At 42.7% G+C, this 22,978-nt stretch overlaps 1 protein-coding gene across 2 annotated transcripts in view; it reads right to left on the bottom strand.

The window, feature by feature from the left end:
* Window positions 1-22,978, bottom strand: part of LOC111152257 (UHRF1 binding protein 1) — a 65,915-nt gene that overhangs the window by 7,079 nt on the left and 35,858 nt on the right. For both annotated transcript variants that reach the window (XM_022510706.1, XM_022510707.1), the window contains exons 5-17: window positions 20,220-20,409; window positions 19,550-19,690; window positions 18,942-19,112; window positions 18,052-18,244; window positions 11,329-11,415; window positions 10,636-10,806; window positions 10,118-10,257; window positions 9,565-9,706; window positions 8,883-9,076; window positions 7,225-8,681; window positions 2,277-2,473; window positions 1,432-1,586; window positions 1,192-1,342 (exon numbers count right to left, since the gene is read on the bottom strand). In XM_022510706.1, coding sequence (XP_022366414.1) covers window positions 1,192-1,342; window positions 1,432-1,586; window positions 2,277-2,473; window positions 7,225-8,681; window positions 8,883-9,076; window positions 9,565-9,706; window positions 10,118-10,257; window positions 10,636-10,806; window positions 11,329-11,415; window positions 18,052-18,244; window positions 18,942-19,112; window positions 19,550-19,690; window positions 20,220-20,409 — 3,389 coding nt within the window. The remainder of the gene's footprint in view (window positions 1-1,191; window positions 1,343-1,431; window positions 1,587-2,276; window positions 2,474-7,224; window positions 8,682-8,882; window positions 9,077-9,564; window positions 9,707-10,117; window positions 10,258-10,635; window positions 10,807-11,328; window positions 11,416-18,051; window positions 18,245-18,941; window positions 19,113-19,549; window positions 19,691-20,219; window positions 20,410-22,978) is intronic.

Below are 22,978 nucleotides of genomic sequence, written 5' to 3'. Positions count from 1 at the left end.
TCAGGTGATGATCCCAGGGTCCTGGGATCGAGTCTCGTATCGACCTCCCTGCTCAGCGGGGAGTCTGCTTCTCCCTCTGCCTGCCACTCCCCCGTTCATGCTCTCTCTTTCCCTCTATCTCTCTGACAAATAAATAAATAAATCTAAAAAAAAAAAAAAAGAATGTTCAAGGCAATCCTATATGAAATAGCAAACAAAACCCATAAACAACCCAAATGTCTGTTCAGAATAGAGAAATAAATAGGATACTGGGTACAAGGGATATTTTAGGGGTGATGGTAATGGCTGCACAACTCTGTAAACTTGCTAAAATTTATCAAATTGTATACTTACAATAAGTCAATTTTGTAAATGCAAATTATGCCTAAAGTTGTTTTTAAAAAGCAAAAAACAGTATATTTATATAACAGAATATAATATAGTAATGAAAATGAATCATAGCTAATTCAACAACCTAGAAGAATTTGAAGAATATCAAAGAAAGAAGCCAGTCATGAAAGAATACAAACTATAATCCCATTTAGAAAAACTCTAAAACCTGCAAAGCTAGATAATACACTGATACCAAACACGTAGAAGAGTTGTGAAGTAAAGCAACAGAAAGAAAAACACAAAATTCAGGAGAGTGATTCTCTCCTGAGGGGCAGAGAAAGATTCAGGAGACTTCAAAGGGGAGTTGAAAGTTAATGGTACTATTCTGTTTATTAAACTAGGCAATGGTGTACATGGGTTCATTGTATTTTTATTATTTTATATCATATATATTTTGTAAGTATTCCTTAGTATCTCAATGTTTTAAAAATACTTTTAAAATGAAGAATGCACCATAAGCCCAGGTTTTTCCTGTCATCTTCTAAAGCACAAATACCAAAGGACTGAATGTGAATGACAGAAGTTCCCTGATCAGATATAGTTGGATGTCAGCAGCTACAACAAATGAAGAGGACAGTGGCCTCCTGAATAAACTTAAGGAGCACCTGGGAAGTGAAGATGGCGAATAGCCTACTGAAGGCAAAGCCCCAGAAGGAGTTCTGGGAGGTTCCCTGCAAGAAGGAGGCTTCACTGGAGTTCTTCCTCCTAATGGCTCCAGGAGAGAAGGACCAAGGGCTTGGCACTAGGACAGCTACGGTCAGGGCCCAGTGACAGGAGCAAGAAGCTAGGGCTACCCCAGATAAATCCCAGCATCCTCACCTGAGCACTGTCCATGCAGGAACTGCCAGAGTCCCACGGTACCCAACTGTTGGAGGCTCAGTTCCTCTGCCTGTAGGGCTACAGCCAGGTCCTCACCACGTACCTCAATCCCCAGAGACACCTCACTCACCTTCAGGACCAGAACGGAGACCTGTAAAAGGATTACTCTCTTAGCTGAGTGCTTTGCAAGCTTCTAGCCTACAGCCAACCCTCTGCGGAGAAGAAAGGAGAGCAGCTGACCGGGTGAAGGCTGAGGTCTTCCCCACTGGGTGAGACCAAACTGTTGGCCTCTGGTGACCCCTGGCCATAACTATCCACAGCAGGGCTCCCCTGGGCACCAGCACTGTCCAAGACATTTGGAAGAGTTCCTGGTGGAAGAGATTCTGGGCCAGACTCTGTATAAGAAAGACAAGAAATGAGTTTGAAAGCCAAAAAATTCTGTTTAAATCCAATCTCCAAAAACCATGAAAACTGTGGAAAAAGAAAACCACTATGACACTTATGAGACTATTGGGAATTTGAAAACTGGATACTTGATGAATTTAACGAATTGCTAATTTTTGAAAATAGGACAGTGGTATTTGGTCACATTTAAAAAAAATACTGCAACCCAAGTATCCACAGAGAGATGAACAGATTAACAAAATGTGCTATAAACATACAATAGGATATTAGCCTTAAAAAAGAAGAAAATTCTGACACATGCTATGGAGTGAATGAACCCGAAGGCCATTATGTTAAGTAAAACAAGCCAGCCATAAAAGGACAAATACTAGGGCACCTGGGTGGCTCAGTTGGTTAAGCCTCTGCCTTTGGCTCAGTCAGGATCTCAGGGTCCTGGGATCGAGCCCCGCATCGGGCTCTCTGCTCAGCAGGGGGTCTGCTTCCCCCACCCCTGCCTCTGCCTGCCTCTGCCTACTTGTGATCTCTCTCTATAACAAACAATAAATAAAAATCTTTAAAAAAAAAAAAGAAAAGAAAATATCTGTTTTATCAAATCTCAGCTCCTTCCGTATCCTGCCGGTACACAGGCAGCAGAAAGAACCCTTTTTGGACTTCAATTTCACCTGGCTGCTGCCACCTACCAGACTCCAAGAGCGTCACAAAGCTATCACTGCCATCACTGTCCACAGAAATCCGGTCTTCAGGACCACTGTTATCCAATGAAACGCCATCAAATGATTGCTGTGATACTGTCCTCTTCATGGAGAAAAATCGGAGTCGGGCAGCTCCTCCACTCAATGGTGCTGGTGCTCCCTCATCTATTTTGGCCATGGGCTCCCTGTTTAAAAAATAAAAACCATGGGCACCTGGATGGCTCAGTGAGTTAAGCATCTGCCTTCTGCTCAGGTCATGATCCCAGGGCCATGGGATCGAGCCCTGTATCAGGCTCCTTGCTCAGTGTGGAGTCAAGCTTCTCCCTCTGTCCCTTCCCCTACTCGTGCACATGCACTCTCTCTCTCTCTCTATCATGCATGCAAAAATAAATCTTAAAAAAAAAAACCTACAAATACGGTTTGAAGGTATGCTTTTTCCCTTGCAATGCCCATCCCTTTCAGCCCAATTATTAACTTTAATGTCAACTATTATCTTCTATAAGGGGGTCACACCATTTTTCAACTGCTGGCCTTTCTGAATCCGGCATTTTAAACTGGATAAGTAGCTCTGCCATATCAACATTAAATGTCAAGTTTATTCAAGGCATCCCATATACAAAGAGACAAACTACCTACAGCCCCAGTACAAATGAAGGACACCTGAAGCCATCCACATCCATTCCACAGGTATTTACTGAAAAACTTCTGCATATAAGGCATAATACGAGGCACAAGGTAGGGGTGCGGAGTGAATAATATAATGAACAAGGCATCTTCTGTCCTCCATGAATGTGTAAATGATCAGGAGAGACAAGATTCAGAAACACCTACCAACACATGGGAGTATATCACATACACCATAAGAGAGGGACAGAGGTACAAGCCAAAGGCTGGGCAATATCAAAGAAAGGGAAATATCAAAGAAAGGGAAAGGATGTGAAGACGGGTATCAGGAAAGGCTTTGTAGAAGGAGATGGCATTTGAAGGAGCCCTTGAAGGGCTGTGAAGAGACAGGGAAGGAGCATTCTATGGGGAAGAAACAGCAAGAGCAAACACATGGAGCTGGAAAACAAAAAGTACCTTGGGAGCCAGTAGCTTAACCCAGCTAGAGCTTGGGTTTTGTTGGGAAGAGCAGTAGAAGATAAAGTTAAAAAGGCACAACACAGTGAAAAAAAAAAAACCACTTTAAAGATCTTTTAATATTACCATTTAATCTTACCATTTTATAGAAGAAGAAACTGACCCAAGGTCATAGTTAAAGACGGAATTAAGAAAAACCCAAGTCTCCTAACTTCTTGCTAAGTGTTCCCCCCGCCCCCACTTTTTACCACAGGCGTTGCAGCCAGATTACAGAAAAACCTGGATAAAAGATTATATATGAAAGTGCTTTTAAAACTATAAAGCATAGGGGGTATATACGGGAAATCTCTGTACCTTCTGCTCAATATTCCTATAAACCTAAAACTATTCTAAAAAACAGTCTATTAAAAAACTGTAAAGTGCAGGGCACCTGGGTTACTCAGTCTGTTACCCATTCGAGTCTTGGTCTCAGTTCAGGTCTTGATCTCAGATGAGTTCAAGCCCCAGTGTGGAGCCTACTTAAAAAACAAAAAAACAAGGGGCACCTGGTGGCTCAGTGGGTTAAGCCTCTGCCTTCAGCTCGGGTCATGATCTCAGGGTCCACGTTGGGCTCTCTGCTCGGCAGGGAGCCTGCTTCCCCCTCTCTCTCTGCCTGCCTCTCTGCCTACTTGTGATCTCTCTCTCTCTTTCTGTGTCAAGTAAATAAATAAGACCTTTAAAAAAAAACAAAAAAAAAAAACAAAAAGTGCCACATGGAGATATCATAATAATTGATTATGCCATACTAATAAGTTCAAACTAAATTCAGGGGTTAGAAGAAAAAAGCCTAAAAGTTTTAGAGAAGGGAAATAACAAGATCAGACCTGTGTTTTAAGAAGTTTGACCTGGCTCTTTCAAACAAGCTAGTGAGGAAAATACCTCCAATGAGGATATCAATTAATAGTTTACGGAAATAGTCCACATGTAGGAACAGACAGCAAAAATGGATATGAGACTCCCTAATGCAGTGTTCTCAAAGTTCCATCTTGGTAGGAGCATCAGCATCAACGGGGAGAGGGAACGGGCTTAGAAATGCATATTCTCAGGCCCTGTCTCAGACCTACTGGATGAGGAACTCTAAGGGTGGGACTTGGCAATCTGTTTTTTTTTTTTTTTTTAAGATTTTATTTATTTATTTGACAGACAGAGATCACAAGTAGGCAGAGAGGCAGACAGAGAGAGAGAGGAGGAAACAGGCTCCCTGCCGAGCAGAGAGCCTGATTCGGGGCTCGATCCCAGGACCCTGGGATCATGACCTGAGCCGAAGGCAGAGGCTTTAACCCACTGAGCCACCCAGGCGCCCCTTGGCAATCTGTTTTAAGAAGCCCCTTAGATGATTCCGAAGCATGCTTCAGTCTGAGAATCCCTGCTCTAGGAATTACAGTCAGAATCCTACAAATGGCTGGAAGAGGCAGGAGAACAATACTACTGTAAAAAGAAAGAACTGGTCTGTGGAGGGATAGGGAATTTATTTTCATGTATCTGAAGTTCACCACACCCCTGGGAAATCCATGGGCAACTATGTGTGGTACATAATTTTCGATGAAGAGAAGGGGAGGGGAGAAAAGTCAGAAGTGAAAATACAGACTAGAGCAGAGGTCAGGAGAAGAATAAAATAACCTAGAGAGAAAGTGTACAAAAGTACACTGATATGAACCTTCCTAAAGTTTGGCAAACAAACCAAGAAACTTAAAAATGTTTGCAGCGTCTGACCCAAAAATAACTCGCTTCTAGATTTTCATTCTAAAGATTTAGATATGCATAAAGAGTAATGTTCACAAAAACAAAAAACAGCTTTGGTTCTGAGAAAAACTGGAAACACACTAAAACCCTTCCCACAGTGGGATGAATGAATAAATTAGGATATATCCATTTGCCAGAATACAACAGAGCAATTAAGAATTATGTTTTCAGACACCTCATGAATGGGAAATGATTCACAAACATTAAGTGAATACAACTGGAAATTTTCTAGATGATAAAGAAATAATTCTATTACAGTAAAAATAACATTTGTGTATGGTGTATGTGAACACACATATAAGCGTTCACGTGCATACCCAAACAAAGGTATAAAAACTGGAAGAAAACAGATCCAAATGTGAATAATGGCTATCTCTGCACTGTGTTGTCACAAGGGACTTCGTTTTCTTCTTTATTCTTCTTTTTCTACATTGTCGACAAAATGAACACAAATCATTTTTATAACTTAAAACATAAAGATTATGATAAAAGTCATCAGATTACAGAGAGCCTAGTGCAGTGAGCAGTTAGGTTTATAGGACAGAAGGGAGACGAAAGCAGCCAAGGAAGAAGGAAGGACTGACTCCTGCCAAGAAGTGCGCTGTGAGGGGCTGCACAGGGCTATAAGCGGTCAGGATGACGGCAAGGCTAACGCCACAGAACAGCCAAGGACAGAGAGGACTGAGAAGAGGCCAAGGGACTGGGGTCATCTGCAAGTCAAGGTTGGGAGTTGAAAAGGGGCTTGTGTCAGACACCTTTCTTTTCCCTTTATCACCTCCCTCTCCTCTTTTCCCATCTCCTTTACGCTTCTCCATTTAGAAAGACACATTTGGTGGCTGGGAGTCCAGCCTCTTAGTCCTCGCCCCATCACTCATGAATTGTGTGATCTTGAGCAAGTTTCTTCATGTGTAAAATGCAGACTGATACTAGTACCTGTCTTACAGGGTTGTTACAAGAATTCAATGGATTAATATTGTAAGGATTTGGGACAGTGCCCGATACAAAGAAAGCACTCTGTAAGTGTTGCCTAGTATTATTATATCATTTATCCCTTCAAGGTTTCGTTCTAGGCTATCTGTGCCTAGCCAAGTAGTAACACTGACATTGCTTAGAGACCCACTTAGATCCACAATCCACTTAGACAAAGCTCCAAAGCCACTGCTCTTCAAACCATGGTCCCCAAACCACAAAGCATCCCAACAAAGATTTCCCACAGTCTTCATTATCATTCGTAAAACCACAAGGCACCAATGGAAAAGTCCATACCTCTCCACTCTTCTGATTATGTATTTCTGTATTGTTCTGCTTACTCCCTACTGTATCTTCAGTGTCTGACACAGGAAGAATTTCATATGCTCATTCAACAAAAATTTTTTGAAAAATTTTTGTTGAATGAGCATATGAAATTCTTCCTTCTCTATTACTTTGACATTGATGAGGTATACCTGAGAGAGCAAATCCAAAGCCCCAGCTTCTCTGTTTACAAGATACAGGACCCATGGCTCATCCTCTGAAACTTCAGTTCACTCAGCTATAAACAGAGGATATTTCTATCTGAGGAATTTCAATTGCTACCTCATGGGGTTGCTGTGAGGAGCAAATCAAACAAAATATTATGTGAAAGGCCACTAAAAACAATAAAATATCATACAGATGCCAGGTATCATTATTATTATTATTATTCTCACAGAGTATATCTGTATCAATAATAGTGCATCAGTAGAGGAGAGAAAATCCTATGTAGCAGTAAATGTTGACTTGAAAACTGCCCAAGAATAGGCTAAGCTATATGGAGGCAGGTGCAAATCCAATTTCTGGTTCTTCTCCTATCACAGAATTAGATGTAGTCTTGAAAATAATTCTATCCAGTTGGTATACCTATATCCTCTAAGTAGCCAGAAAATTCTTCCACTGCCCTGCACACAGCACTGAAAACTAAAGGCTTTGCTACATTGAAGAGGCCATTCTATGCCATTCCCCAGTCTAACAATACACACAGCAGGAGGCCTTAGGCCCAACGACCAGAGTTAGGAGGAAGAAACAGGGTGAATGAAGAAGGCAGATAGCCACTCACTTGGCTGGGGGCAGGGACAACATCTTGTGCATGGTGGAGGTCATGCGGTCTCTGCCCAGACTGAAGGCATCCTTAGTCAGAGACACAGCTTCCTTGGTGAGGTCCATAGTGGCATGCAGAGCCTCCTTTGTGGCATCCTTGGTCATGTGAATAGCACTTGACAATTCTCCCTCAATGTTCTTTAAGGGGATGATCTCGGCCTGTCCATTCACAGCAGGATCCCTGCCACCTGGGGGCTTCAACACAGTTGGTGAGGCAGATGCCTGAACTCTGTTCAGTCTCTTGGCCTGTAAGAAATTCACTGCCTCATGGCCCTTCCCTGCCTCCTGCTGTGCAAGAGAATCTGAATCCTGTAATTCTCCATTGCTATGGAGAGGCACTGGCATATCCTGGGATGCATCTGGATTTTCAACGCCACTATCCTCCAGAACCTTCTCGGGGCTTGCTGGGCCTGGGTCTGAGGAGGCATCAGACTTCAGCTCCCTATCCTCTGATGGAGACAGCTCTGAATCGATGAGGCTGGTGGTATCTGAGCCTGCAGAGTCAGCTTCAACAGCCCCCGGGCCAGGATGCATGAGCAGAGCCACCTCAGCACTGGGGAAGAGGACCCCGATGCAAGCTGTCTGGTCCTGCAGAGGAGAGCCAGTCATGGCCTCTGTGTCCTTAGTCAGCTTTTCTTGAAGACCCTGTAGTACCTCCTTCAGGCGGAGCAGAGCCAAGTACTGGTAATGGTCAAGCCTCACGCGGACATGTGCAGGGGAGTGTATAAGCATGTGAACATCTGCGGCATCCTCAAGCTCGGCCAGAGGCCCTTTGCTGTCCACATTACTGCTGCCTTCTCTCAAAACATCTATGACTTCCGTAAGGCCTGACAGGCTTCTCAAATCATGCTCAGTCTTTGACCTCTGATGGGGCATAGCATCAGGGGCAAGGGCTTCAGAATGGACAGGACTGCCAAAGCTAGCAGATGGTTTCAGCCTGCCTTCTGTGGTCAAAAGGAGCTTCCGTGCCTGAGCATGCTGCCAGCGGAGGGGTAGGCAGGCCCAAATGGACAAGGGGAAGGGGGCCACAAAATTCAAGGTATGGCCTTTGAAGTTCTCTGTTCCCTCAAAGTCCAAGGAGATCTGGGTGAAGTGGATGGACCACAGATCCTGGGAAGCCTTAAGTCTCTGGGGAGGGAGGGAACTGGGTTGAGGGAGGCGGGAATCCATCTGAAAAGCATGATGTAAAAAAAGCATGTGCAGAAGGCTAAAACCACCTGGAACCTTAGGAAAGTGAACATAATTGGAATGAAAGAACTCAGTAGCTGCAAAACCTCGGAAGAGACTTTGAAGGTCTGGACAGCTACAATGTGGGGCATGACGTGTATTGGTGGCAGTCATGCCCGATGCAGAAAAGACGAGGGCCTGAGGACGATGCAACCCAGCCTGCTCCTTCTTCTCCAGCGGAAAGCTAACCTTCAGAAAGAAAATGAAACCCAATTCAGAATGGACACCCGAGTAGCTCCACAACCTGCTATTAATACATGCATAAAAGACCAACCATTTGGACTGTTACACTGTTTTTCTTAAAGGAACAGAGCAGAACCCTGAATCATAGCCCTGGGAGAAATGCAGCTAGGGCTGCCAACAGGGAATGAAAATCCCACTCTCCCCTACCTTCAACCAGAAGGCATCCAGTCGTATATCCAAGTGTTCATCTTTCTGGCTGGAATCTTCCAGCTTGTAGATGGCTTTGAACTGTTCCAAACTGCGGTATAAATCCAGGCAGAAGAGGTTTCCCCAGAGCAAGCTGACAGGATCCATAGTAAATGTCAGACCATTTAACTGAATGTAGAGATTGGGACAGGGAACTAGAAAGCAGGAAAAGAAAAAAAAAAAGAAAGAAAGAATCGCTGTGTACAGAGTAGCAACTCAACTCCTACTTACCAGCTGATATACATTTTATTATGAAGAAAGCAAGGTGCATATTTATACAAGGCGGAGTTTTTAACAAAGGTGTGCTAAACTAGCTCGAACACCTAAAATTCCTAGCGACAAATGAGAATACAAGCCATGGCCCCAAGGCTAGCAGATGTGCAGAGCATGAGCTAAAAAGTAAGAAGTGACCAGATCAAGGGCACCTGGGTGGCTCAGTGGGTTAAAGCCTCTGCCTTCGGCTCAGGTCATGATCCCAGGGTCCTGGGATCGAGCCCCACATTGGGCTCTCTGCTCGGCAGGGAGCCTGCCTCCTCCCCACCCCAGCCTGCCTGACTCTCTGCCTACTTGTGATCTCTGTCAAATAAATAAATAAAATCTTAAAAAAAAAAAAGAAAAAGAAGTGACCAGATCAGATGCTTACCTGGAAGCTCCTGATTATCGGGGAAGTAATACTCTGTGAACTCAATATGAATGGCCGAGACTTGAGTGGGAAGATTGTGAAGCTTCCGACTGCAGGAAAGGAGTGTAGATGGCTTCTTACTCGGCTGTCCAGCTGTAGAAACCTACACAACCACACACAAGTTGCTGTTCGCACCTATACAGCCTTGAGAATAGAATATCCTCAATTTCCTCTGAAGTCCTAGAAAGCCACTGTCACCCTTGCCAAGTCTGCCACAGGGAGCAGCGTGCCTCTCACACGTACTGCAGGCGCTCTCACACCTGCTCACACTATCTGCAAGTTCATTTCTCTCAGGGGCAGGTTTGTAGTAGGGTATCAGAGGGAACCGGGGGAACCCCAGGTCCTGCTCTCAGCAGCCATCTGCGCTTAGAAAGAAACAGACCAGTGTTATCTGTCCCCTCAGAAGTGAGGGAAGCAGCCCCTGAATTCCACAATCTTGTTCACACCTGTTGCCTTCCAAATATACTGCTCCACCCCTTTCCAACCGTGTCTCCCAGCATCCTGGGCTTCTCACCTGGTGGATGTCCAAGTCATCCACCCGTATTACCATGCAGCTAGAGCGCAAGCGATTCCAGGCGGGAGGCCGAAAGGCAGCCTGTCGGCCCTGAGAGGCGCTTCTCTCAAGGGGGTTCTTTCGAGGACTGGAGAGAGAATCTAAATAAAAATAAGAAGGTAGGGAAGAGAATCAGGTACATTCAACTCTCATTACTAATAGAATTAGGAAAGTAAAAATCCTAAGATCACTAAGGCTGTATGTAGGAAAGAGAGCTTAAAACCGTCAAACTCCTAGAAGGAACTAAAAAATTGTATTCAAGGTCACAGCCTATGGAATAAAGGTGACAACAACCTCTCCTCAACACTGCAGCTACTCCTAAAGACAGCTAGGACTCTGCAAAGAAAAAAAGTTGCTGATGTCTTTCCCTGGGCTGAGGTTCGGGTAATTAGCTAGTCCAGTGCTTTATCTTCACTGGATATTCTAAAGTAAAAGCAAGAGGCTAAGCAATGGGAGTCCTCCAGCTCCTTGTAACCTACCTGCTTTCCTCTTGAAGGGGGAATCTACTCCCAGGTGCCAAGGCGGTTTGAGACCTGTCTCCTCCTGCCACTTCTCCATTTTACTCTGAAATTCCATCACCAACTTCTGGGCCCACTGGCCTCGAGTTTCCATAGCCTCACAGTGCCGTACCCAATGCTTGCAACTGTCCCCTAGGCAACAAAGAAGCAAAAAGGTTTTGGTCCAAGATCATGATCCAACATTCTAATTTTCCCCTTCCATTGGAATAGTCATAGTTCAGAATCTGATCCCTCACCCCAATCCAGACTTTTCTGGGGTAAGTAAAAATTCTCTAGTGGGAACACTCAAGTTCTTCTGGATTCCACATGTGATTTTTCCCTAGGGTTCCCTAAAAGGCCAGCTGCTGACTACCACTATCTTTGACCACAGATGACTCAAAAGGCTCTAAAACTAGTGGAAGTAAGGGGCAGAGCACAGAGTCAAAAGCAACATCTCAACCAATGCCTCTCCTCCTACTTCTTCCCACCACTGATAAAGAATCATCAATAGCAGACCCGACAAGTTTCTTGAAGAGGGCTATTCCCAACACCCCTCTGAGCTGCAATTCCTGGCACACCCTCCTGTTAGGAAGTCAGGAATGAACCCAGGAATCTGTCCTCAGTACACGGGTACCTGGGACGCACTAGCACTGCTGCCATTCAGAACTGTCCTACCTGCCCAGTGGAAGGGGTAATAGTCAAATGCCATCTTGCGGAAAGTAAGCTGCATTGCACCGCCCATGAGTCTGTTTGCGGAGACACCTATAAAAGAAAAATAAAGGTGAACAACGGCAGAAGAAACACAGAAACCTAAATAGCACTTGAAGTACTTCAATCCTCTGAGGATCAGTTCCAAAGCCTGAGGGCACCTGGGTGGCTCAGTCGGTTAAGTGACCAACTCTTGATTTTGGCTCAAGTCATGATCTCCGGTTTGTGAGACTGGGCCTCACGTCTGGCTCCATACTGGGTGTGGAGCCTGCTTAAGATTCTTTCTCTCTCTACCCTCCAGCCCTGGCCCCCACGCCCCGGCTGCCTCCCCTCTTTCTCTACAAAAAAAAGCCTGGTTGATACACAAGTGCAACTCAAACGCCATGATGTCAAGTGATGTACAAGTCTGAGGCCCTCCTCTCTTCATTTATAATGGTCAACGGACAACACCCAAAAAAAGTATATTATCTCTGTAAATGGCTGCCAGATTTCCAGAAAGGCAAAAGAAACAGCAAAACTCAGGATTCAGGGATTACAATCCTAGGTATCCCACAGACACACTCTAAAATTCTGATTGATTGGTTCCCCAAAACCTAACAATGCCAGGATTGCTATTCCTCAGCCCAATACCTGGAGAGATATAAGCCAAATTCCCCCAAACAGAAGCCACATTATTTCCTTTCATATCCTGGCCTCAGAGCTAATTATACAATCCTTACATAAAATACATACACAGTACTATGGAACACCAAACAATGCACTAACAAGGAAACTGTAAAATATACATACAGGATATTGTAGGTAAACTGGAATTTCTAGCATTAAGTCAAATACTATATTATGTTTATCTTGAATTTACATTTAATTCTCACTAAATGAATGAACTTTCCCTCTTTTTTTTTCAAGATTTTATTTATTTATTTGTGTGTGTGTGAGAGAGAGAGAGCACAAGCAGGGGGAGCAGCAGGCAGAATAGCCAGAGTGAGAAGCAGGTTCCCCCCTGAGCATGGAGCCCAATGTTGGACTTGATTCCAGGGCCCTAAGATCCATGACCTGAGCCAAAGGCAGATGCTTAGCTGACTGAGCCACCTGGCATCCCAAACTTTCCCTACTGCTACCTTACCTCTCCAACTACACTCTAAGAATTGTTAGTAGAGTAGTTAGAATAGAAACTACTTCTCTTACATATGTATATTGTCTGACCGACTCTGTTCTACATTTCTATCTCTTATTATGGTGAAGGGAAATACCATGGGATCCTCTGGGTGTAAGCTGGTCCATTTCCATCTTGTCTGGATTTCACCACCTCAAGTTCTGGACTAATCACCATCCTACACTCATGTTCCTTTTTCTCAATCTTTTTGTTCACTATCACTACTTCTAAGGAACTTACTTAGATATTTTTTCCTAATTGCCTCTTTGTGAAATTTTCGTACCATGGATATACTATATATCTGTTTATGTACTATGTCCGTCTGTGCTTTATACATAAAAAGAATATAAGTACAGGGGCGCCTGGGTGGCTCAGTTAAGCATCTGCCTTCATCTCAGGTCATGATCCCAGGGCCTGGGATCAAGCCCAGCATCAGGCTCCCTGCATAGTGGAAAGCCTGCTTCTCCCTCTCCCTCTCCCACCCACCTCATGCTCTCTCTCTCTTGCTCTCTCTTGCTCACTCTATCTCAAATACGTAAATAAAATTAAAAAAAAAAAAAAGTATAAAGTTTACTCCTTTTATTCAATACAGGGTGACAAAAGACTAAATTATTCTTTTCAATTAAAAGTTAAATTTAAAACTTAAAGTTATTAATATTTAACAACTTTATAAATATATTTGCTGAGTAACATTTAATGAAACCTATTTCTTATATAAATTATAATGTATCAAATTATACATGCAAATTAGCAATTTATAGAAATATACAACAGCAATATAATCAAATTTTTTAATTATTCAAAAGTATTTTTCAGCAAAAAAATGGAAAATTTAAATAAATTTCTTAAAATTAATTTTAGTGATTTTTTTTTTTTTTTTTAAAGAAAGCTCTAGGGGCACCTGGGTGGCTCAGTGGGTTAAGCCTCTGCCTTTGGCTCGGGTCATGATCTCAGGGTCCTGGGATCGAGCTCCACATCAGGCTCTCTGCTCAGTAGGGAGCCTGCTTCCCCCCACCACCGCCTGCCTCTCTGCCTACTTGTGATCTCTCTCTGTGTGTCAAATAAACAAATAAAAATCTTTAAAAAAATAAAAAATAAAAATAAAAAAGGAAGCTCTTTGTCCAAAGTTGGGCTTGAACTCACTACCCTGAGATCAAGAGTCACATGCTCTACTGACTGAGGCACCCCTTAGTAAACTTAACTTTTAACTTTTGCTTGATATGAGAAAAAATCTTTTAGCTAATCTAGCTGCTAGGTATTCATTCAGACTGGGTCAATATTCTTTCTTTTCAGCACTTAGTTAATGATTTGCTGAATAACTTGTAGAATTAAATAATCAAGTATATACTATTTTTATTTAATTCTTAAAGTTGAAATCACAAAAGCAGTGAGGCTCAAATATTACAACCCGACAAGGTAGCCAAAGGCAGCCAGGAGACATGTGCAGGCCACTCCTACCGTATGACTTTAAGAGTGAGCAATCAATTGGAAGAAAGTCCTATAATCATAGCCATCTATTCACCAGATTTTGTGTAGCTTCCATGAAGTCAATGTCAATGCTCCTCATGTGATATCCAAGAAAACCCAATGAAAGAAATTAAGTACTAAGGAATAAAATTTTATCATGCAGGGTTAAGCTTTGGAAGAGGACAAGCTATAGTTATAGCTAAGATCCCACACCTCACCAAAGAGTCATTTTTTTAATGTCCAGAACAGGCAAAACTTAAGACAGAAGATAGATCAGTGGTTACTTAGAGCTACAAAATGGAGGGGCGCCTGGGTGGCTCAGTGGGTTAAAGCCTCTGCCTTCGGCTCAGGTCATGGTCCCAGTGTCCTGGGATCGAGCCCCACATCGGGGTCTCTGCTCAGCAGGGAACCTGCCTCCTCCTCTCTCTCTCTGCCTGCCTCTTTGTCTACTTGTGATCTCTATCTGTCAAATTAAAAAAAAAAATCTTTAAAAAAAAGAGCTACAAAATGGAAAAGTGATAGCTAACAGGTACATGATTTCTTTTAGGGAGGGCAAAAATGTTCTAAAATTAGATTGTAGTGATGATTGCACAACCCCATGAATATACTAAAAAAACACTGAGTTGTATATTCTAAATGGGTGAACTCTATGGAATGTAAATTCGATCTCAATAAAGGTGTTTAAAAAGAAAGAGCCAGGGGCGCCTGGGTGGCTCAGTGGGTTAAAGCCTCTGCCTTCGGCTCAGGTCATGATCTCAGGGTCCTGGAATGGAGCCCCACATCAGGCTCTCTGCTCAGTAGGGAGCCTGCTTCCTCCTCTCTCTCTGCCTGCCTCTCTGCCTACTTGTGATCTCTGTCCATCAAATAAATAAATAAAATCTTTAAAAAAATAAATAAAAATAAAAATTAAAAAAAATAATAATAAAAAGAAAGAGCCAATCTGCAACTGCTGTTGGGTGATACCATCCTACTTAAAAATGTATGACTGAGGGTATTGGAGGAAGAGGGTTTCATAGCAATGCTCCCTCCATTGGAATTATTTAGATGAAAAAGAACAATAAACTATAGAGACTGAGCATATTAAAATAGGGTCTAGAATTAAAATCAAAATCAAATAGAATTACCAATTATCAACATATTTAATTACAAACACATAATCATATATGAGACATAAATGGTAAACAGTCTCCATAAATGAGTAATTAAAATTCTCCAATGAGCTGAGGTTGAGGATGAGGACGGCATGGCCTTAAGAGTGATAAAGAAAATTTTTGGGTCACAGGTCTCATCCTAAGGAAGAAGCGTTAAAAACAGGCAGGTGACACTCCTCCCCATCAACCAGTAGCCTCTTCTCTGAAGGCTAGAATAGACACTGTTCCAATTTTATTTTAAGAGATAGTGCTGCCCCACCTCAAGCCAAACTGTCGCCAACGACCCACCAGTTTCCAATAATTTTACCTCCAATACCAAGGGAGAGGTATGCTTGTTACTCAAGGGCCCAACATCCCAGGCTATGGTGTCCCTTAATGAAAAAGCAAGTAGATCCCTTTCACAAAGATGGTGTCAAAGCGAAAAAGGAAGCCCCTGCCTCTCCCAAAGCCGAAGCCAAAGCAAAGGCTTTGAAGGCCAAGAAAGTGGTGTTGAAAGGCATCCACAGTCACAAAAAAATAAGAAGATCCGCACGTCACCTAGCAACCCAAATACCCTCAAAAGAGCACCCCCAGGGGAAACAAGCCCAATCACTATGCCCTCATCAAGTACCCCCTGACCACCAAGTCAGCCATGAAGAAAATAGAAGACAACAACACACTTGTGTTCATTATGTATGTCAAGGCTAACAAGGACCAGATCAAACAGGCTGTGAAGAAACTCTAGGACACTGACAAGGCCAAGGTCAACACCTTGAAATCAGGCTTGATAGAAAGAGGGCGGCATATGTTCGTCTGGCTCCTGACTGAGGCTTTGGATGTTGCCAACAAAACTGGGATCATCTAAACTGAGTCCAGCTAGCTAAATCTAAATTTTTTCACCAAAAGACAAAAACAAAAACAAAACAAAAAAACCCAAACCAAAAAAAACCAAAAATGTAGCCTTTAAGGACCCTCTAGAGCCGCACTGTCCTAAAGAACTTTCTGTGATGATGAAAATCTTTCATGGTCTATAGATTATACCGAGTACTTGAAATGTGGCTGGTGCAAACGAGGAACGGAATTTTTTCATTTATTTAATTTTAACAGCCAGATGTAGCTATTGGCTACTATACTGGATACACAGTTCTAGAGCAATGCTATCCATTAGAAATATAATGTGAGCCACATATGTAATTTTAAATTTTCTAGTAGTCATATGAAAAAGTTTTTTCAAAAGGTGAAATTAATTTTAATAATCATACTATTACTTATATGAATATAATCAATATTTTATCATTTCAACATAAATCAATATGAAAATAATTATCAAGGTAGTCTACACTCTGGTCTTCTACTACATCTTCAAAATCCCATGTGTACATTATATTTGCAGCCCATCTCAATTTGGATCAGCCAGCAGTAGTCATATATAGCTGCATATTAGAACAACTCCAGAGAATCATACAGCCCTTTCTGTCCCACCTAGTTCTCCCCTCCCTTTACACCCCAAATCCTAGGAGAAGAGTCAAATTCACAAGAACTTGTTCTGTTCCTTGTTCCTTACAGAGTCATACACCACACCTGGGTAAGGTGGGATGGGAGTTATCCCCTTACCTAAATATATCTCATCCAAAAATTCCCTAAATTCCACCACATAAATTTATTTCGTGTAATAAATAAATACATGAGGGCTGCAGGGGAGGCTAGTCATTCATGTCTTAGTGTGCATTATGGGTCGTGGCCATATGAAGGGGACAGTGCTACATACCCTTCACCAAGCAAGAGGATGAAACTCTCAATAATATACTCTTTTAATTTTTCAATAATATACTCTTAAATAAAGACCTGTGAAAGGATTCAAGACAAAACAATAATCATTTTAGGAAAGAACTTCCAAAATAAGTGGGTGGCAACCCAGTGAGCAATTTCTTTCTTGTGGTTGCAAAAGCAATCTTTATGTTGTCACGGCTCCTTTTAGCTGTCTCCGAGTAGGAGTAGATGGGGGTTGAAGCTAAGCAAGAGAGACAATGCTGCTTGGAGTCCTAGGAAGAAAAAGTAAGTTCCCCCCAAAGAAACAGTCTAGGTGTCATCACAAGGCAGACATAGCCTTCAGAAACGATAAGGCGGTACAAGAAAAATCTACCGTATGAGAGCATCTCAAGCCAAGAGGTGGTGTAGAGGGGAGTATAAAGGGAGTGCAGACAGAGTATTAAAGGAACAGGCAGCAGAGGGATAATAATACTGAGTATGTGCCATAATTAAGGTCCTCCAAATTCAGTGTATTATTTCAGTTGAGCCTGACAACAACCAATGAGGTGAAGGAGTCAGGTAAGATTTAACTCAAGTTTGCAAATGAAGAAATTCCGAGGTTAAACAAGAGGCTAAGTGAGTTCCCCAAGGCTCATGAAGGGAGAAAATGAGTCAATTCCTTTTTCATTTTGAATAAACCTATATGCGTATGTAATGCTAACTGCCCCAATCAATTTGTAAAAGCATGATGAGAATACAACATAACCCTTCTACTTGGGAAGAGGGCATTTACACATAAAAAAAATCTTTAAATTGACTCAAAAGCCTGAAAATCCTGGAGCCTCCTATACTTGAATTTACTTTCCTAGAAGCTCATACCAGTGGCCAGCATTGCCCAAGATAAGCAAGGAATAAAAAAAGTGTACACTGCTTGAGCTCTGTCCCTGAAGATTCTGACTCAGTGAGGCCTGCGAGAGTGCTGGCCTCTGTATTTTACTAAATCCAGATGCTGGTCCCGCTGCACCCAAAAGGCTAAAAGCACTACCTCACACCAACAGAGCAAGAGACCACCAGAGACCGAGGCCCAAGGAATGGATGGGATTAAGGAAAGCTTCCCAAAGCACTCCACATCTTGAGAAGAGCGAAGGTGCCGATGGAGCACCAGGCCCAGGCTCAAGCTGACCAGAGTACCTGGCTCTCGGGACTGGCTATCATCGCAAACGTGCAGGTCCAGGCGGGAGATTAGCAGGTGGTAGGAGGACTCCTTCACATCAAATTTCTCAAAGTACTGGCTGAGGCGGCTGCTGCTGCTGTTGCTGCTGCCCTGGCTGCCCCCGAACGCCTGGGCCCAGGACTGCTGGGCACTGGGAGCAGGTGGGGTGATCTGCATGTGACAGAGAGCAAAAAATAAGTCCATACCCAGAGAGCTCTTCGCAGCCTTTCCTAAGCTTTAGTTCAGTCTGGAGAAAGCCACAATTTCACGAAATGGCTGCTTCCTCCCATAACTGTTCACCTGATAGCTTATGTAGACCTGTCCCACCTAAAGAACCCAAACTCCAAAAAGCCTCATTATAATTAGTCTTGTAACTCTAGACAGAGTACCACAGTTCTTAGGTCTGAAATGCCCCCCAAGCTCTCACTCCCCAGGACTTAGCTGACTAATGCCAAAACACTGCCTCCTCCGGTAGTCTTTCTTAAATGCCCCCTTTCAGCCCATGCCATTAGATGCCTCTTCTTCGTGCTCTCATGGCATAGTGTCTACCTATATACTGACCACCTCCTATTATAATAATTTGTTTACACATTGTAAGTCCACATTGTAAGGCAGTCAGAGCTCTAAAGACAGGAACAAGAGGCTTATTCTACTTTTCCTCCCAGTGGCTAGTACTATATAGCTAACACACCAGAGGCACCCAATGAATAGAATAAATTAGAAGAACAAACAAAGCCTATGCAAATGACAAATGCCCCAAAAACGCCTAATGAAGTCTAGACCTCACCTATGTTGGTATAAATTAGGTCTGGCCCTCCATCTCTCTAGCCGCCCCCCCACCCCAAAGGGTGTCTGTTTTGCCTCTAACCTGTACAGGTTCAGGAGCCAGGCTCTTTCTCTGCTGGGCTGACTTCTCCATGGCCTCACTCAGTGACTCCGCATACTTCATCATAGCCTTGAGCTGCGAGTCAGTTAGCACCCAGAGCAGGTCATCCAACAGGAACATCAGCTTGGAGGCTACCACATTGCAATCTTTGGTCTGAAAGGGCCACACAAAACATGGGGTTCAACATCTGGTATCATTCCAACTCCTCAACGTGATTATTGCCTGATTAATTTCAGAGAGGCTTTTCAATACCCAGAACATGAAAAGAAAGCAGCAAACACTATGGAGAGTCAATTTCTTACGAAACTACTAATGTTTTCTGTGGTTAACAAGAAAACAACAGTAGTCAACTGCCAGGTGTCTATGTCGGTGTCCCTATGTATGGGTAAAAATTGTGGTTTCCAAAATTCAGGTGACAAGGAGGTGCAAATGTTCACAGAAATGTTCTGTGCAACACTGAATTACAGGCCTGCCACTTTTGATTGTCACTCCTGGGGCCAGTAACATTAAAAAAACAGAGAACAACAACTCTAAGGTTGTCTAAGAGAACAAAAGATAGAAGTTTTCACGAGGGCAGAGAACATACTCACTCTTCTCTTGAGGGCTATTTGGATCCTGCCTTGGTTGGTAATAAGCCTCAGTGGAGTGGTGACTGGGTCCTGATCACCATTATCTGTAGCATCTGCCTCAATTCGAAGTGTTTGCCAAGTTATTTCCTTAAATGTTAGAACCTAGAAGGAGAGAAAGTAAAATCCTTTAATTCTATGGATGAAATTAACCAAGAGGCAGGAAGTCCAAGGGGGAAAAGACTAGCAAGGGAGAAACTCCCACTATTTCTCAGTTGGGATCCTACCAATAGAATGCAGTGGATCAGAGATCCCTAAAAGAAGAGAAGGCATGTAGCAGTAACACTGGGATTCTTGGGTTCAAAGGAATGGGGGACATATCTGAGGAAAACCCCAAAGCAGGAATAATATCCTTTAAAAACCAGTCCTGGGCGCCTGGGTGGCTCAGTGGGTTAAGCCGCTGCCTTCGGCTCAGGTCGTGATCTCAGGGTCCTGGGATCGAGTCCCGCATCGGGCTCTCTGCTCAGCAGGGAGCCTGCTTCCCTTCCTCTCTCTCTGCCTGCCTCTCTGCCTACTTGTGATCTCTGTCTGTCAAATAAATAAATAAAATCTTTAAAAAAAAATAAAATAAAATAAAAACCAGTCCTATTTTGAATCTCCCCATTCTCTCCTCTTGCAATACTGGGGCTTTCACCTCTCCTCGGTGGGGGTCAGTGATGCGGGTGAGACGGAGGTCACTCTGCTGCCAGTTGGGGTTGACGCTGTAGCCCTGGAGCTGCCACAATTCAAAAGAAGCATGGAAGGCCTTGGAGTGAATCTTGATGGTGATGGAATTGACGATGATGAACATCCCCTCCACCACCTTCTCGGCAAAGCCATACTCACTACAACAAATGAGGGAGACCGATATTCAGAAGCAGGTGAGACTTTGTACACACTTTTTACAGTGGAAGACATCAGACAAGATTAACACTGTTTCTCTTTGGGTGCTAGAACTATGGATGATTTCTTTCTTTTATCTCTCTCTATTTCTACTTACATTTTTTAAATTTTGAAAATGTTTTATGATGCAGTACTCTTAATTGGATTTTTTGAGGAATGAAATAAAAGAAAAAGAGTTGACCTAGAAATAATCTCCCTTTTGTTAGAAAGAATGAATTAAAAAATATTTTTATAATCCACAAACTACCCAAATGTGAACGTTGTACATGAGGGGAGGTATAACTAAAGAAAGGAAATGCTAGATTTCTATAAAACCTTCAAAGACACAGCATACTCTGCAAAGGTAGTGGAAAGAGGAAAGAAGTACAGCCAGGTGAGCAAGAGGTCAAGAATAATCCCAACTCTACCCTGTCAAATATATCCCAAAGAACACAGCTGGACTTCCACAGTGAGAGGTCAGAAATGGCAAGAAGAGGAATGAAGGCCATCTTAAAGTCCTCCTGGATGTAGAAAACACAGACATTCTTGACACGTAAATGAAATCAGTTCTCATTACAAGAGATAAAAAGAAGGCGTAGAAATTATAAACTGGAAAAAATATATATTTCCAATTTATATCACAAAGGGCTAACATCTCTAATGTATAAAGAGCTTCAAGAAACTGAAAACAAAAAGACAGGCCAATAAAAATGGGACAAAGTATGGGCAGTTCACAGAGAAGGAAGTGCAAATGATATTAAACATAAAAATGTTCAACCATACTCACAAATCACACCTATATTGAGAGACACTTAATTTATAATAGCAGTGACAGAGCAGTAGGGAAAAGATGGTCTTTCAATAATGGCACATGGTCAGTTTGAAGATACTGACAGAGAAAAAATAATATTAACTCCTATCTTACATCAAACAAAAAAAAATAATCATTTTTAAGGCCGATCGTATCAGGGCGCCTGGGTGGCTCAATGGGTTAAGCCTCTGCCTTCGGTTCAGGTCATGGTCTCAGGGTCCTGGGATTGAGACCCGCATCAGGCTCCTTGCTCAGCACGGAGCCTGCTTCCCCCTCTCCCTCCGTCTGTCTCTCTGCCTACTTGCAATCTCTATCCCTCTGTCAAACAAATAAATAAAATCTTAAAAAAAAAAAAAAGGCCGATTATATCTAAATGTGAAAGGTCAAACAATAAAACTTTTTGAAGAAAACAAAAGAGAATATCTTCATACCTTCAGACAGGAAGAGAGCCCTTAAATAAGACACAAAAAGGGTTAAGCATAAAGGGCAAAAAAAGGCATACATTACATTACATTAGAATTAATCATTTCTGTTGAACAAAAAAACATTAAGAGTGATAGTGATACTTAATATCACTCATCAGGGAAATGTGAATGAAAACCACAATGAGCTATCACCTCGCATCTGTCAAAATGGCTAGTATCAAAACAACAAGAAACAAGTTTTGGAAAGGATGTGAAGAAAAAGAAACATTTGAAGGGGCACCTGGGTGGCTCAGTGGGTTAAAGCCTCTGGCTTTGGCTCAGGTCAGGGTCCAAGGGTCCTGGGATCAAGTCCCGCATCAGGTTCTCTGCTCAGAGGAGAGCCTGGTTCCCCCTCTCTCTCTGCCTGCCTCTCTGCCTACTTGTGATCTCTGTCAAATAAATGGATAAAATCTTTAAAAAAAAAAAAAAAAGGAAACCTTTGTGCACTGTTGGTGGGAATGGTGATTTGGTGCAGCCATGTGGAAAAGAATATGGAGGTTTCTCAAAAAAATAAAAAGAGAAGTATCATATGATCCAGTAATTCTACTTCTAGGTCTTTACTTGAGGAAAATGAAAACCCTAATTTGGGGGGCCTGGGTGGCTCAGTGAGTTAAGCCTCTCCCTTCAGCTCATGTCATGATCTCTGGGTCCTGGGATCGAGCCCCACATTGGGCTCTCTGCTCAGCAGGGAGCCTGCTTCCCCCTCTCTCTGCCTACTTGTGATCTCTCTCTCTCTGTCTCTGTTAAATAAATAAATAAAATATTTTTTAAAAAAAGAAAAGAGGGGCGCCTGGGTGGCTCAGTGGGTTAAGCCGCTGCCTTCGGCTCAGGTCGTGATCTCAGAGTCCTGGGATCGAGCCCCGCATCGGGCTCTCTGCTCTCTAGGGGAGCCTGCTTCCTCCTCTCTCTCTGCCTGATTCCTCTTCTCTCTCTGCCTGCTTGTGATCTCTCTGTCAAATAAATAAATAAAATCTTTAAAAAAAAAAAAAAAAGAAAGAAAAGAAAAGAAAAAGAAAACCCTAATTCAAGAAGATATCTGTACGCCTATGTTTATAGCAGTGTTATTTACAATAGTCAAGAAACGGGAGCAATCCAATTGCCCAGCAATAGATAAATGGATAAAGAAGATGTGATATATATATGCAATGGAATACTACTCAGCCATTAAAAAGAATGAAATCTTACCATTTGTGACAACATGGGTGAACCTAGAAGGTATTATGCTAAGTAAAACAAGTCAGATAAAGAAAAATACAT

This window comes from Enhydra lutris, unplaced genomic scaffold, assembly GCF_002288905.1.
Source record: "Enhydra lutris kenyoni isolate GAN:26980312 unplaced genomic scaffold, ASM228890v2 scaffoldscaffold28, whole genome shotgun sequence".
Classification (NCBI taxonomy): Eukaryota; Metazoa; Chordata; class Mammalia; order Carnivora; family Mustelidae; genus Enhydra; species Enhydra lutris.
The sequence above is the reverse complement of the archived record's forward strand: the minus strand, read 5'-3'. Positions and strand labels throughout refer to the sequence as shown.